Genomic DNA, 16,889 nt, shown 5'->3' on the forward strand with positions numbered 1-16,889 from the left:
TTACCAGATCTGCACCTGCCTGAAGTAAGACATCTGCTACATCAGTGTGGCCATTTTCACAGGCATATGTCAGTGCTGTGTCACCTGTTGCTGTCGTGGCGTGCACGTTAGCCCCTGAAAAAGTGGTGGCAAAACCATGTAAGCTTTATGAAGTTCAGTACAGAAAATACGCAAGTCTGCATAATCTTTACAAGATCAGACGGCAAATTAAACTTCCCCCGTCCAATCCAACAGCTATTAAACTGTTAACTTGATCATACTCCACAGGAATAAAGAAATAAACTGTAAGTCCAGTTCCAAGCAAGTTTACATCAATCTTCAAAAGCTAAATTAAGAGTTCATCCAGTAAATTATTTAGGGCTCCATAGACCTTTGCAGTCAACTTCAAGAAGCTGCTAATGCAAATGTAAGAGAATAATATCTTTTTCGATATTCATTAGAGTCAGATTAAGCCTTTACAAAATTGTTAACAAATTGACTCCATACCTGCAGCTAATAAATATTTAACCAGCTCCAAATGTCCCTCTTGAGCAGCCTCCATCAAAGGTGTGGAACACCCAAGTTCTATATCAGCTCCTGCTTTAATGAGGAAATCTGCCACTTCCAAAAACCCTCCGCAGCAAGCCAGAGTTAAGGCGGTTTCTTGTGTCTCCTCTGTCTGAGCATTGATGTTTGCTCCTTAAAACAACAAAAAACCCCAGTTAGAATAAGCAGGATCAGCAGACAAACCATTTCCTAGTTCACAAGGTACCTTATCACCAAAGCAAATGAAAATCCCATAACTTAGTGCTTTTCCCCCCAGAGCTGTACAGCTGCCTGGGGAATTCCAGCCCCCGGAAGGCCCCCCCCAGTAGTTACCTTGCCCCAGTAGCAGTGCCACCATCTCCTCGTGGCCTTCTCGAGCTGCCTCCATGAGTGGTGTGTAGCCCTCGTCGTTGACCTCCTCCAGGTTGGCCCCCCGCTCGATTAGCAGAGCCGCCAGCTCCACGTGCCCACCACAGGCTGCCAGAGTCAGCGGGGACTCGAACGAGTCCGCGGGCATGTTCACCTGGGCACCGCTGTCCAGCAGCAACCTTGCCACTTCCACATGGCCATCCTGGGGAGTCCAGAAACCAAGGTCAACAGACTGGCCAACAGAACAACTGCTCTTCTCCACAGCTTTGTCACAGACTCAACTTCCCTCCGCAGACACAGAAGGCAAGGAGTGAGTGAAACGAGTTCAAAAATATAATTCAACTTGCTTAACAGTTTTCCTGTTTTCTCTAAGCATTTGGATAAAGGCTAAAGATCTCCTCTTAAACGAGCACCTGAGGAAACCTCGAGCATGTTTTTACTGAATATGGTTCAATTCAAAACTAAAATGCCATGAACCTCATATCAAAACTGCCTGTCGATGGTGCAAGTAACAAGTTGGACAACTTCTTCATATCAGATTCAAGTTCAAGTGTTTGGGATCAACTTACTTGAGGGGGGGGACCCCAAAATAAAGCCCAGAAAGTCGAGAGGGAGCTCACCACTATTTTAGAAGCTGGCCTCCTCCAGAAGAACGACACTAAAATCTTTCTGCTTCCCTCCTTTCTCAGGAAGCAGCCGTGCACACTGACCTGGCCTGCCTCTTGGCTCCTGCAAAACTATTTCACTGCTCAATTTAACAGCAGAGTCAGGACCTACTTTCTCCTTCCAAGAGAAAGCCAAACCAAAACCATTTGCCAGGGCTTTCTCACACATCCCAGGAGCCACCAGAGCAACAGCCTTCCCTTGGCAGGATCCTGGCAGGGTTTTCCAGGTACCGTGACCACGCTATCAAACTCGTTCTACTAAAAGGTAGCTCCTAAGTTCTTTCTTCCTTCAGAAATATTTGAGCATAGGATCTCAGTCATGTTTTCAGTATGCCATAAATTCAGGAGCTATTTGAAGTGGTTTTTCAGCTCTGTGTTTACACTGGAGGCCTGACAGTGACACATCCAACTGCCATTCCATTCTGCTTCTGTTCAGACAGAAGCAGAGACCGGCCTGGTCGCTGTGCTCCAACAACAGCACAAACCCTCCAAGCTGGTTTTCTCCATGAGGAAATCACCATCATTCCAACTTGGAGTAACCACAACCTGACACACCAAACAGGGGAGAGTTGCAGAGAATAAACAGCTGCTCCCAGGAACCAAGGTTGTCTCTGAACAAGGTTAAGTACACCTTGATCTCAGATTAAGTCCTAAGAGGCAGCAAATCGCAGCCACTACCGTCCTTGCCAAGTTGGAAACCACAACTCCGAAAAGTTCTTTTCCAGACAAAATACCAAACTCCATCTGACATTTTTCCGCTTCATTTTCCCAACTGTTTCATACCTTCTTCTGATATCCAGGGAGCAAAACACGACTTCCTCTTGGAAAAATATCTAGGACATTAACTAGGACATATTCACCTTTTACATGAAATGACAGTACTATTTTAGGGAGAAACTCCAAGGCTCCATAAAGAATCTTTCCTCAGGGAATCGCAGAGACGGCGCCTCAGCCATCAGGCTCTGGCAAGACAGCTCAGTGCTCACCCCGACCCAGGAGGAGAACGGCACACAGCAGCACCAAGGTTGGCTTCAAAGCTTCCTATGTGGGCCAAGCAGCCTGGAGGAGAACTGCTGGTGCTTCACCACACAAGGGAATTGGATCCATGCTTTCATAAACCTTGCCATGGGGTGGGGCCGTTCAGCTCTCCTACAACAGCCAGGAAAAGCCTCCCAGCTGCTAAAAGAGCAGAAGAAGTCCCCGAGCGAGCTGCACAAGAGCACCAGCTGGATTTTAGAGACGAAGCTCTGTGGGCATCGGTGCTTCGGAGAGAGGAAACGCAAACTAGACCAACCTGCTTCTGGCTCCCACAAGGCAAGTGCCATTGCCCAACACCTCATTTGCATTAAATCAATATTAGCTGCAGTCTATAAAAACTCTCTTCCTGAAATGCCTTGTAGGACAAGGTTTAAACCCTCCCTCGCTACGACCACAGATAAACAGTTCTGCAACACACAGCCAAGTTCAACGCTGTTCTAGAGAAGGAGGAACTGTTTCTGAATAGAAAACATGCGGAGATGGGAGTCCCTGCTCTGCTTCATTTCACACTGCAAGCTCTTTAAATACTGATGGAGAAAGCTGCCGCCTCTCTGCAGCAGAGCTGAAGGTATGAGACTCTCAACTGTCTGTCAGCTCTGAGCAGCAGTGTGGAAATGCCTCCCTAGGAACAGCTTCCTGCAGAAATGAGAGAACAATTTTTTCCTGTTGCTCAGTAATTCTTAATAAAAATTAGGTCTCAACATTTTTGTGAGTCTTATGGCCTTTTTCTGGTCTGTTGGTGGAGGTAAAAGGGGGGAAGACAGTGGCAAGGAAAGGAAGGCTTGATCCATAGCTGTGCCAAAAAGATGTCCTGATGAGAATATGACTGACACATCAAACAAGGTAATTTTATCATCACCTGCCAGGCCAGCGCCCAGGATATTTATCTGGTTGCTCTAGTAAGATTTCAGGGTGAGATAAAGGACAGCTGGAGTCCTGTTTATCTACATGACTTTCTTTCCAACAACTTTGAGAACTATAATGTTTTCTGTTAATGATTCCCCCATCCAAAGCCATTACCTTCCCTGAACAGACATAACTGGCTGATTTTAGAACCGCTGCAGTTGTCTCAGGGAAGGGCAGGCTGAACAGGGATTTACTGCCCTCTTCCATGGCCACGGGTTCACAATGTGACACTACACAAGGCTAATGGCATGAAAAACCCAACCCACGAGCAATCTATTTGGAGAGAAGGAGAAGGAAGTTTAAGAGACGAATTCTCAGTTTAACAGCAAAATTACATATTCAGATGAATACAACTGCCTCAGATGGACAAAGCAGCAACATCAAAGCATTGATTAGTAAGAAGTTAAAAACTTCCACTTCCCAGTTGCTTCCCAAACAGCTTCTGACTGTATGTTTTCAAGGAGCACGTGGCTATATGAACCACACTGAAACATGTTACACGGGTAACCACCTACACTGACAGACAACTCAGCCTACAAATTCCTTCCACATCATCTAGGTATGTGAAATGCCTTCAACAGCACATCCTGTTTAGCACATTAGAATTCTTAAAAGTATTTCAACAAATACTGAGAAAGCTCCCACATGAAGTTCTGTAATTTGTAAATTCCACGGTCTCTTACCATGCAAGCCTCCATGAGAGCAGTGTGCATCTCGTCTGTCTTGTGCTCCTGGTCTGCACCAGCTTCCAGCAGAAACCTCACCATTTCCAGGTGGCCTGTGTGGAGAAAATAGTTCACAGAGAGAAACTGCTTGAGAAAGTGCGTTTCACAACTCACAGAAAGCATCTAAAGTACGTAATGAAGGTAATGGATGGCCACACTATAACACAAAATACCCACTTCCTCTGGAAAGGCGTGTTTGTATCTCTGCAATCGATATGCAGAGGGGTTTAACAGTGTAGTTACTATAAATGTGATCCAATTCACTGCACACACACAGTCTTAACTTTTCACCTCTGCTTTCCAGCCTCACTTCAGGCTTCAGAGACCAAGAACACTTCCCCAGGGAGGAAGGGTTTTGGGGTCTCACTTCTCTCTTTCAAACACTGGCTGTCTTTGCTCTGACAGCCACCACAAAAAAATCCCCCCTGTTTATGACAGCCTTCAGCAACAGTGAACCAAGAATTTATCAAGGCAGACAAAAAAAATGAATGAAATGCTAAGATCCAGTTTCTACACAGGTGCCACACAGGTACCTCTGCTACCAACATCAACTACTCTGTGATGCCAAGGGCCACCCTAATGGCTCCAATAAAACATGTCCTAAGTGACTATAACAGCAGTTGCTGAGCTGAGGGAACGTATTTGGCCTCTTAATTAAACATCTTCATCCCTTCACTGGGTGATGCAAGATTGCTGCCTAATGCTCTAAGGGAGACAACAAAGGACTGTTGCCTAAACATTGACACCTAAAAGGCAAGCTCTTTGATTCTGTATGTTTTTCAAGTCCTAAGTCCTATAAAATTAAATAATTTCTGTATCTGAGCAGAGCTTTCTTTATAACACAGCTACAATACAGAAGGTCTAGCATGCTTATTCTACAGTACTAGTTCCCTGTCTCCTAATTCATTTCACAGAGCATCTTTAAGCATCGTAACTCAGACCAAAGGTTTACACCCTGACACTTAAACTCTCCGCACAGACCATTTTATACGTGGCACACACACGCTGTGGGATATCACAGCCAGGGTGAAAGCATCACAAAGTGTCTGCTCACAGCCTTCAAATGCACTTGGTCCTAGACAGGAGGGTTGAAGGACCTCGTGTGGGAGACGAACTTTCAGCGCCGCCCCAGCTCTCCGGCTGTGCCCCCGTACCTTTGTAGCAGGCCAGGGTGAGCGCGCTCTCCTTGAACTCGTTGGAATGCGTGTTGATGCCCGCGCCGTTCTCCAGCAGCACCCTGGCCACCTCCACGTGCCCGGCGCTGCCCGCCTCCATCAGCGGCGTGTGGCCGTTCTCGTTGTGGTCCTCGATGCTCGCGCCCGACTCCAGCAGCACCTTCACGACATCCACGTAGCCCCCGGCACAGGCGTAGGTCAGGGCCGTGTTGCCTAAAGCCGGACAGAAGGAGGGTTGGAAACACAATTTCAGGGCATTCCTGAAATGGGAACTTCACCTGATGCAGTGGGAACTTCACCTGATGCTCCGTTCTGTTTTTACCCAGACACTTGATGGAACAGGGTTTTCCAAGCTACAGGGAGGGGAAAATAAATAATGGCACCAAGCAGTTCAGTGCTGACAGACTGAGGATCTCCTTGTGCTTCTGCTGATGCACCTCTCTTCGCTTTGCCAGCCCAGCTTCCATCACAAAACCCCATCCTTTTTCCTGTTAATCAGCAGGGACACACTGTGCTCTAAGAACTAAAGCTCAAAACAGGGAGCAGAATGAACTGCTGCTTCTAAATCAAGTTTTAAACACCTCTAAAGGGCTGGTTCCAAAATGCCCATCATCTTCACATCTCCCTAGACAAACCACAAAAACATCAATCTGAACAGAAACAGTCCAAGAATCTGCCTTTATGAAAGATATCCTGAAAAAAGTTAAAGGTCAAGGCAGTATTGTTACTGAGACTACTTCACTGGAAAAAAATATACCAAAAGTAAATAAGGTGTCTTCTGGTAACCCTCTCTCCTCCTCACTCAGGGTCATCTCTCCCTTTGTCAATCACTGCTGACTCCACACCAGCTCTCCACTTCCAGGCTGCAGAAACTTAGACAATTTCCCTATTTGGTCACTTCAATACAAATGCCTACCAAATTATCACAGGAAGAGGGGGAAGGGGGCCATTTTCTCACATTTCCTATTTTCCCCTTGGTTTCCTAGACCTGCCATCAAATAACTTTTACGTGTATACACAAACTTACCAAACTGTGCTTCAAATGTGACAACAAATGCTATGTACTCAAACACTTGTCAGTTACTAACTGACCTGATCCACCTTTGTATGTCTGCATCCAATAGTATTTTTTCTCCAACAACATTTTAGAGTTTCATTAAAAAAAAAAAAAAAAAGGGAAGAATTTAAACAGTAAAACCACAAGGAAGCATTCTGCCTTGCTTGGCTGAGAGCCACTCCTCCCAAATTTCCAGGCCAAGCTCCCCAGCAAGCACAAATCCCAGCTTTCCAGGAGTTCCCAGCATGCTGCTCACCTGTGGATGACTGTGCGTTCACATCAGCACCATGAGCTAGCAGCAGCTTGACAATTTTGACGTGCCCACCGTTGGCAGCGGCCATGAGAGGCGTGATGTCTCCTTTGATTCCCCGGTCCTCCACATTGGCGTGCATTGCCAGGAGAACCTGCCAGCACACAGGGATCAACAACACCCAAGGGACAAACCGGGGTGCCTCAAACACCATCCTGAGCCCCCACCTCCCCCACGGTGTTGTGTGAGAAAACCCTACAAAAAGTAAGCACCCAGAACGCATCAGCAACATTGAGTTTATGTGTGAGACTCGTCTGCCAGTGAACTGACATTTCCCGCTCCATTAACACCCCCTTCCAGGTGCCCAAGCCTGGAATATATTCATTTCACACTTCTTCTTGTACGACACACACGCACTACAAAGAGCCTGGAAACCAACCTGCGCAAGCTCATAATATCCTGCTGAGCAGGCCAGACAAAGGAGGCTTTCCCCTTCTTCCGTGTGCTCATTCACACTCCGGCCCTCAATGAGCAGCTTCCGCACGGCATTTACATCTCCTTCGGAACAAGCCTCGGCCAAGCTGCGGCTAAAGACAGAGAGCATTCAGCAGTGAGAGCGGACTGGGCTTGAAATGCCTGGAATCCAACGTGCCGTGAGGACGCAGTCAGCAAAAAAAGGAAACACGAGCTAAAAACCTGCCAACTGCTAATTAAAGAGGTGCCAGTTTTACACTTGAGGTTTCCCAGCTAACTCGGCTGAAAACTGTCATGTCCACATCCATTCCTGTGATTAATTTTTAACAAAAGCATCCAGGAGAAACATTTCCAGGAGACCCCAGGACCAGAGGACATGGAAATCACCAGTCCATCTTAGGAAAGCTTTATTTGTTCAGCACTGTAACTGGTAGTGAAACTAAAACAAATCATCCGCATCACTCTTCTCCTGGAAAAAAATAAACCACTTCCCCTCTGTGCCGTGCTGAAAATACCAGAATCTTGTAACCAGACACAATTTTAATATACGGAGAATTAGTTCTCAAATACGTCTGTTCATAGCATGTCGATGTTTATTTTTATTTCTCAGATCCTCTGTCCCGGTAAAAACTTTGGCAACAGCCACTGCTCCCAAGAAAGAAGAGGTTGGGGAGAAGGAGGGATGCGCACAGAACAGAAGCAGCCACAGCCCAAAATAATTCTGCTCTTCACGTGTCCTGTCCCCTCATCAAGGAGTTACCCGGTGTAGAAGGAACAAACATCCAACCAGCATAGCAGCACTTGTTCTTCCTACTAACTATGTTTCCACTTTATTGAAGCTTAATGAAAGCCCAGAAGGAAATAAATTTTTAATTTCCTTCCTAAACAACCCAGTAAGACAAAATGCAACTAATAAAGCCAAGAAGTCCAGCATAGGAGTAGTGACTCCCTGTCTGAGGCTCTGTCCAGGGTCCTAAGTGAAGCTGATCACCACCAAGCCCTGGTCCCTCAAGACTGTTTTCCTTCCTCAATTAAAAAGGCATTTTTTGAAGTTCCCTAAAAGGGGTTCTTTGATCCTAAAGCTACTCTCATGCTGCCACTGAATGACCCATTCTAGGATTTGCAACTTTTTGGTACGGTTCTAAGGCCCGTACTATTGAAGAGCTCAGAAATGCTTTTATAGCTGGTCACAATAAATTCCTTGGAGCGTGATTCCTGAATTCGGAGCAGCACTAATTGCTTCACTCTCCACTGCAAGACCTGCCAGTCCAGAAACGTTTAAGAGGAGAATCCCAGGTGATAACCTGGCACCAATTCCACTTGAGTAAGAGTTCCATCCCCCCGCCCCGGGGCTGCCTTACTTGTCAGTCTGGCCGGCGCTGGCCGTGCTCTCCGCCCTCATGCGGGTCAGCGCCGCGGCAGCTTCATCCAGCGCACAGCTCACCGACGAGGTCAGCCTGCGCAGCACCTCGGGGTCTGCAAAGGCCTTGCCGTCCGCTGTCGACAGCTTCCCGATTCCTGCCATTGCAATTCCAGTGCCAGGCGGGGAGAGGGACAGAACAGACAAGTTCAAATTGAGCCTGTGAGATACCTCGGCAGAAACATTCCAAGTACACTCAACTCCAGCTTCCACCGCGACGGGATTAACCATTTACAACACTAGTTTAAAAGCTGCACAAGACTAAAGCCCTGCAATCCACAGAAGGCAATGCTTTTCAACTAGTGACAACTACTTAACACAAGCAACTACTAAAGCTTTTCATACAGCAACTGTTACAAAATAAACCCTCACTCAGCAATTTAGGGTTTGATACAAGGGTGCAAGCAGAGGTCAGGTGTTCATTTTGACACAGGCTTTTAGCAGTATGACATTGAAGGAATGAGACCCGAAGCACCCGAAGCACGATTTTCCAAACCTGGAAATGCTCTCTGTAAACTCCTTTCCCCTCTCTGACACCCTTGCCAAGCCCCCCCACGGTACAGCTGCAGCTGTATCATGCTCCCATGGATTAGCCTTATGCAAGCGATTCCAGGACGGACTCGGGTAAGGGCTCCGGGGTTAAACCTGTACGGGACACGAGGACTTACCCGCAGCTTCAAGTAAAGCTTCTAATCTCGCCTGGGTTTCGGGATCTACTGTTCTCAGGTCAGCACCATCAGCAGTACTCGACAACAGCAATTTGGAAGCTGTTTCCAACATGGGGTTTTCGAGGTCATCCTGATCCAAGATAAAGGATTCCACCTGGAAAGTAACAGATTTGGTTTAAGAATGATATAACTGACCAAAATAGACCTAATTATCATTTAAGCACTTGCTTTTTAAGTACTTTGTTGGTCTCAGCTGTCTCACTTCGAGTCTGATGCCTCCTAATGCAACATCCAAAGAACATAACCAAAAGGACCAGCAGCACTTTCCACATACCATCAGCTCCAATGCAACACACAAGAGCTTCACAGACTCTTGCTCAAGAAAACCCTGATTTAAAACGTTGTCTACAGAACATGCAACTCATCATATCTGCCTTTTTCAGAAAACAGATGCTGAGTGGTCCAAGTTCTTCTCAAGATTCCACTTCCCTGTGCCCTCCATTTGTTTTGTTGTGAAACACTTAGAAATTAAGGAAGAGAGGGGTATATTAGAGAGGAAAGCCCCTAATATCCAGTTGTGCCAGCCTGCCTGTCGGAGGGGGCAAGTAGTTCAGAGAAGACTCTTCTCTAAGAGTTCCACAAACACACTCTAAAGCCTGTGAAGTAGTCATTGTAACATCTATTAAATTATAAAGACCTAGCTTAATCACCCCTCTATAAACTCAACAGCTTCCAAAATTCCCAGTTTCAAACCCCAAAGGAATTAAAAAATAAAAGCCAATCCCAATCCAAAAATCACAATCAATCCAAACCCCACTGTGCCTGACAGACAAACCACATGTCCCAGCCACCCCTACAACTGATCACTCTTCAGTACCTCTGCATAAAAGCAGCACTGTCTGTAGTACAGCAGCCATCTATTTCCACATGGAATACTGCTCATCGAGACAGAAATACAATTTATTTTATTTCTTCAGCTTCATGTGTGTCTCTAAAGTTTCAAAGCAGTCCCATGAGCATCACAAGTTGAGATTCCTGCAGATAAATGCCCCGAGAATCCATCTGTGTGGGCAGATGAACCAGAGAAGCGAGCGGTTCATCTCAGGCCTCCCGGAAGGTCTCTCCAGCCTCCCATCCATTCTCTTGTCACAAGGGCAGAGCTCAGACAATTTTGCCTTCTGCTTCTTGCTCAACACTTCCTAGGACATGTTCAGCTTCAACCTTTTTCATTAAAGAAGGCAGGCTGAGAACTACTTCCCAAATTTCTTTGTTTTACCTCTTCAACAGTATCACTGAGAAACAAAACCTCTGGTCAGCTCTTGGCAATACACAAATCCTCATCTCAAGGGCACCTCTGAAACCTCCCTCTGCTACTCTGCAGCCTCTCTGCCCTCCTCCTCCTCCAAACCTGGGAACATGGAGTTGAAGGGGAGGACTTCCAGCTTCAGATCCAAGTGGCTCTGATACCAACAGTGGGACAGTCCTGCAGCATTCCTTGTTGCTCCTCAGCACTACTTTTTCCAAGTGATATCCACGCAGGTTGCTCTTTCCAGTTTGGCAAACTGGTGAGGGTAATTCCTGGTTTCCTGCCCGGTCCTAAGAACTTCCCATTGCTGCCTAACCAGGGTCCTTCGCCCATCACTGCTCCCTGCACCTACACCACCAATTTGAGGCCAGTTTTGGTTCATCTGAGGACTCGCCATTTGTCTCCTTCCAGAGGACAGGCTGCTGCAGCAAGGGAGAGGAACCGCTGTGCTGCTCGGGAGCCAAGTGACAGATTTCACCCCTGGAAAGGCGAATCCAGAGCCGTCGGAAGGATTCTTGGCTCACCCAACTCATGCAAAATCCCAACTGCTCAGACTAACTGAAAAAAACCTCCTCCCAGGGAGACAGTGAACAGCTGGTCGTGGTTCTTCCTAACACTATGAAATATTTGCTAAGAACGAAGTCAAAATAGGAAAATGTCTCTCCCCCACTCATATCCTCTCCCCAAAATTAGGTCTTTTATGCAGTTTAAGTTTCGAACGGAAAAAGCTTCCAATCCTCCTTCCAGCTAAGAATATGAGCGTGGTGTGATTAAAAATAAACAACCCAAGGAGAACACGGAGAAGCAGCAATCCACCCACAAACAACACAGCACCAAGACACGAGGGACCAGGAGAAAACTTCCTTCCACGAAAGTTTTGAGAATGTTTGTATTATGTGCTGCCATTTAAACCATTTCAGAAACAACATCAAGACATTCATTTACGGAAAAAAACATTTTAGACTATGTTACAGTATTAAATATAGATTAAAAATCTTTCCTTTTCCAAGGTAGAAGAGATCCACCTTCAACCTGCAGCTTGCAGACTTCTCACCCAGTTGTCCAGTTACACTCCCCTGTAGTCTCAAAGTTGCCATTTAGATTCAGAGTTTTCTCACAGTTACAGTTTTGCCTTTTCACCTTTCCAACATGACACGAAATACCATACAGGGGATAGAGATAAAAGACACAGTGTCTAACAGTGGGGGAACACAACTCTGTTCTGGTAGGAAACTCCTCTGCGGTTTCTCAGAAAATCCTGCCTTCTCCACGGAAGCTACAGACTGAAGACAAAGCATTTCCATGTACCAAGCCAAGTAAACAGACATTTCCTTTAAAGGGCTTCAGATGTATTTTATTTCCCCTAACTAAAAAAAAAAAAAAAAAAGTGTAGAATAGCACACAAATGCTCCACCTCACATATCACAATGTTTCATCTGCGTTCTCCGTCAGTATTCCTCCGATCCAACAATGCTCTGACATAACCCAATTGTTCAGACAGGCCCCAACACAAGCCCTTCTACAAGACTTCTCCTCTCTCATCCTGCAAAAAAAAAAAAAAATCTCATGTTCTGTACTTGCATAAGTTTACTTGGCTCATAAGCATTTCTAGTGTACTTGATGCTTCCACACTCAAACAGAACAAAATTCCCAAGTACCTGAGATGCTCTCAAACAGGACTCATGTCTGTACACCCTGAAGACAGCCCTGTAAGATGTCAGTAATTTTATACTTTGACTGCCAAACACAAAATACTGAACATGCCTTTTAAGAAATGCCCGGTTAGGACACAAAGACAAAGCACACCTGAGCTGCTTTGACACGGCTCTTGTCACCACACAATGCTCAGTCCAACAGAGACAGAACAGAGTTCTTGATGGGAACTCCACCTTCAGCCATCTCTCTCATCAAGCCAGTCAGAGAAAAGTGCCATCAGCACAGATCCCACTGTGGACACAAGTCCATACACAAGCTTCGACATCATCTCACAGAGATGTGAACTAAGGTCAAACAAGAATCTTCCTCCCATAGTTTCCCTCACAATATAAAACCCAACAAAACCCCACATAACTACACACATAGAAAAAAAACCAACCAAACAACAGAAACAAACCCAAAAATAAAAACACCCACGCATTAAGGGCTTGAAGAAAAGCTTTGAGCTACCTATTGATTCCAAATTTATTACTTATAAGGCTAAACATGGATTAGCATTTTCCCAGTTTTACATCACGCCAGGGAGGGAGGAGGGAGGAAACATTCCACCTACAAACTGTCTCTTCACATGGGAGATAGAAACCCAGTACCCAACACCAAGCAGCTCCTCTAGAACCACACCATCAACTAAGCTATCCAGCTAGGCAAGTCTCCTGAACACCAAAATGGGTATACAATGCCTAAATTAACACAACAAGCTTAAAATGACAGCAACTCTAATATTATTATCAGGAGAAGAACCTGCCATCATTACCACAGAGCTTTATGATGAGCTGAACTTTATCAATAGGACAGAACAATAAAATCAACTCTTTCAAATGTCCTGCATGACTAATGGCAGAAAGCACTTGGTTTCCAGCACCCACCACCCTCACTTCAAATGCCACAAGCCCATTATTTATCCACCTAATAAACAAATGGCTCTGCTCATTAATTTACAGAGCATCTCCAGCATCAGCTTATCATCGATTTATAGTTTTGCTCAATCACAGCTGTGCTTTAAGGACAACCCAGAGCCATTAAGAAAAGGCTTTAAGAAGTCATTTTCTGCTTCCTATCTCAGGTCCCCTGCCTGATTCCAAGTGCCCATTTTGCCAATCCCATTCCCTGCTCCTTCTCCTTCAGGCCATCCTGCAGGCACACAGTATTTCTGTGCTCCTGCTCTCCAGCCTTTAGCCAGGAATGAACACAGAGCAATCACTCAAGACCCCACAGTACATACAAGCTACATACAGACTCCAAAAACTAAAGTAACATGGCTGTAACATGTGCAGGGGAGTAAAGAGTTGCCTAAATGGTACATCTGGGCACACAGTGTCATGACCCAGCCCAAACACTTGCTCAGGAGAACCTGAAAGGCACCTCTGGCCAAACATCCAATGACATTTCCCTGGGTTTTGGCCATGTGTAATAAGCAAACAGACAATATAATATTTCTCTGTCTGGAAGACATGCTACAAAGCAGCACTAAGCAGTTCTTGAGGCAGCAGCACGGCAGCAGAGCACTGCAGTGAGGTGTCTGGCAGTCAGGCTCACGACAGCTCTCCACAGGCTGGGAAATAGCAACTCGGGCTCATTAACATAACAGGATTTATTTTTTAACCTTCAGTGTTTTTAAGCACTGTGTTTTTAACATAAAACAACAACAGCATCTGAAACCCGACTGGGATGAACCACACTAGCCTAGACAAGTATTTTAAAAGACAAAAAGCCCTACCTTTCATGATTTTTTTTTTTTCCTCTGCAGGTTTTGTCCTTATTCCTGGGGCTGGCCCCTATTTTTCAGGTTTACAATCCAACACAGCTTTTCTCAGATGACTCCCATAATTTCTGCCTTATATTAGGCACTGAATACAATGTAGAATTTGTTGAATTTTTACCTTGGCACTCAGGTTTTTGGTGTGTGACACCCAGAGGGTGCCAAATGGATCCTATAAGCACCAGTACAAAGCCCTTCCAAAGAACCTTGTGGACAAGGAACTGCCAGTGGCTATTGCCAGGTAGCCAACTGCACCTCCTCAAACAAACCTTACTTGACACTGCTTTTGGATTAGTTCTTCAGGAGGTACTCACTCACTGCCAATCAGCAAGGGCTGCAACAGTTGACTTTTCCCAGCTCTCAAATTTCTGTAGAGCAGCAAAAAGTTTTTGAAGACATGAAATTTAATAAAGATTTTGGAGGCCATCAGGTGTTGCAAAGCCACCTTCAGACCAAAACCACCACCACTGCCAGGTCAGTTAATAAACTTCAGCCCTACTACGCTGACTTTAGTCCCACACTCCCGATTCTTCCCTTACTCAGCTAAAAGTGACTCCCTTCGGGTGAGCAGCTTTAATCCTGATTTCCATGAGGAACTCCTCATGCCTGACCCCCAGCCACACTGTTTCCCTGGTGCTCCAGCAGCTCCTGTCCAAGATAATCTCAGCTTTCACTCTGGAACAGTTTTAGTTCTCACACCTCCAAGACACTGTACCAAAACAAAAAAAAAAAAAAAAGTACATATATCTCTCTCTCAGCCTTTCATACAACTTTGATGAGCATTTCTTTACAACAACATTTTTCGGTGTTCACTCCAGGAATGCACCCTATGACTGTTTCCCCCAGAAATAGCAATGTTTATACCATTATCCTGCAACTGGAACACAAAGGAGGAAATAAAATCCCTTCCCAGTGCAAGAACAAAGTCCAGCTCTGGTTGGTAACTAACTACGTTCCTTTTGCACAACACTGGTAGGTATTTTTAATGTCTTATATCTAACCATTTTGATGCACATCAAGGGATTCCTGAGGCAAGAGTGGATTAAAACAGAGAGATGATATATTTGGAACATGGCAAACCGGGCCAAGTATTTTTCACCTCAGGATCCAAAACCCAACAGGCAAATAGGCAACCCAAAACCTGCAAACTGTGATGTATAATACACCATACTAAAGCAAGAACTTCATGCCTGCTCTCCCTCACCCTGCTACCTCTAAGCCCCCAGAACATCACCTCTGATGCTTTCAAAATACATGAACCCATCTCAGTCTCAAGACAGCTCAGCAGAAAAAATACTCTGATTTGAAACATCAACACAGAGAAATCAACTTAACATGCCTTCAATTTAAACACTGGGGATGTATTTGGGCTTTCTCAAACTAAATATTAGGGCAAAGTCTATGGCTCTGCCTTTTCACCTCCATGTTTCCAGGTGAAATTACCACTTAGCTACACAGCTTTCAAAGGCGTTTTAAGACGCAGATCTTCACAGCATTAATAATGTATTATAGAAAAAATTCCATCCAAGCTTTACTGAAGCCAAGGCTCTGGCAGTGCCTGCTATTTCTGTGGATCAAACCAGAGCATCACCACCAGCCAATTCAGATGACATAGCTCTGAAGTCAAAGTGATGGTTTCCTGGCTCCTTAAGACACCACCTGCTTTATCTAAAGACCAGCTCCCTGGTCACTGCAAGGGAAAGGAGAGGAGACAGGGAAGCCAAGTGCAGCAGATGATCCTGCCCACTCTATTTCAGCCTTGCAGATTTGGTGGGTTTTCCTCCAATCTATTTTCCATGAGGAACAAGCTGTGTGATTCTCACTTGCCCTACCCCGCTACTACAGCAGCACTGTCAGCACAGACTCCATCTGACAGCACCATCTCTTCCCTGCACAGTGAGGATCACTCCCATTTATCTGGGATGCACAATCACAGCTGTTGTCTTCCCAACGTGGACTGACCCTCCCCAAACCAAAATGCCTCGTTCAGCAGAAATCTGAAGTCTGGCAGCTGGAACATCTCGACAGTATCTTCTTTCATTTTATTCCTTCAACTATACACTTCATTTCTCTCACTGCTGCCAAAAAAAATACCAAGGGGGAGGGAGGTGAGAGGAGTAACAGTCCTTGCTGCTGAAATGGCATAACAGAGTCCCCAGACTGGCACCAGCAGAGTCTCTGCTGCAGGGACACCTGCATTAGGACTGCAGTGTGCTTCTGATGACGAGACAGGTGCTGAGGTATTCACAGGAAAATTCCCTCTCTCCTCTGCACGCTGCATCCCCAGCAGCACACACAGCAAGGAAAACAGAGGCAGGCAGGCTGAAAGCTGTGGCTGTGAGAAGGCTGTGAAACTACAAGGAATAATATTCTTTTTTTCCCGTCTCGAATCCTAAGTCCAAGCACTTGGCACGCTTCCACATTAAGCAAATTGATGCATTAGCTGGTATTCAGCTGCAACCATTCGTGCGAGAAAAATTTCATGCCAATGTAAAAATAACAACACCTCGTCCCACCATTGTTTCAAGCTCCCTGCCCCAATTTCACATTCATGGGGAGGAGGGAGGAAATAAACACGTTTTAGTCTCTGACATGAATAACGAGATATAAAAATCACAATTAGAAAACCCCATTGGAACACGTCCTCATGCTTCTGAAAGCTCCGCTTCAGACAACACTTAACTCAAAAATAAAAAGCTGCCACATTTCTGATCCAACCCCCTGAACACAGGTTTGCACCTTCACTCTCCCTCCAAACCCCATGAAAACTGAACTTTTGAGAGAAACCATCTCTTCTGGAGGGGGCTTGGAAAGAAGTAACCACAAAGTGTATAAA

At 45.5% G+C, this 16,889-nt stretch overlaps 1 protein-coding gene across 9 annotated transcripts in view; it reads right to left on the reverse strand.

Moving 5' to 3' along the window:
- ANKRD17 (ankyrin repeat domain 17) overlaps positions 1 to 16,889 on the reverse strand; it is a 53,914-nt gene that overhangs the window by 25,597 nt on the left and 11,428 nt on the right. For 7 of the 9 annotated variants that reach the window (XM_032685518.1, XM_032685519.1, XM_032685517.1 and 4 more), the window contains exons 1-10: positions 10,150 to 10,230; positions 9,273 to 9,426; positions 8,546 to 8,702; positions 7,150 to 7,297; positions 6,717 to 6,864; positions 5,383 to 5,616; positions 4,187 to 4,281; positions 859 to 1,096; positions 487 to 678; positions 5 to 114 (exon numbers count right to left, since the gene is read on the reverse strand). In XM_032685518.1, the coding sequence (XP_032541409.1) occupies positions 5 to 114; positions 487 to 678; positions 859 to 1,096; positions 4,187 to 4,281; positions 5,383 to 5,616; positions 6,717 to 6,864; positions 7,150 to 7,297; positions 8,546 to 8,702; positions 9,273 to 9,426; positions 10,150 to 10,215 (1,542 nt within the window). In that variant the 5' untranslated portion in view covers positions 10,216 to 10,230. Of the gene's footprint in view, positions 1 to 4; positions 115 to 486; positions 679 to 858; positions 1,097 to 4,186; positions 4,282 to 5,382; positions 5,617 to 6,716; positions 6,865 to 7,149; positions 7,298 to 8,545; positions 8,703 to 9,272; positions 9,427 to 10,149; positions 10,231 to 11,992; positions 12,122 to 16,889 lie in introns of those variants that run through there. The other 2 variants (XM_032685515.1, XM_032685512.1) reach the window with 2 other exon arrangements.

This window comes from Chiroxiphia lanceolata, chromosome 4 (genome assembly GCF_009829145.1).
Source record: "Chiroxiphia lanceolata isolate bChiLan1 chromosome 4, bChiLan1.pri, whole genome shotgun sequence".
Taxonomy (NCBI): Eukaryota; Metazoa; Chordata; class Aves; order Passeriformes; family Pipridae; genus Chiroxiphia; species Chiroxiphia lanceolata.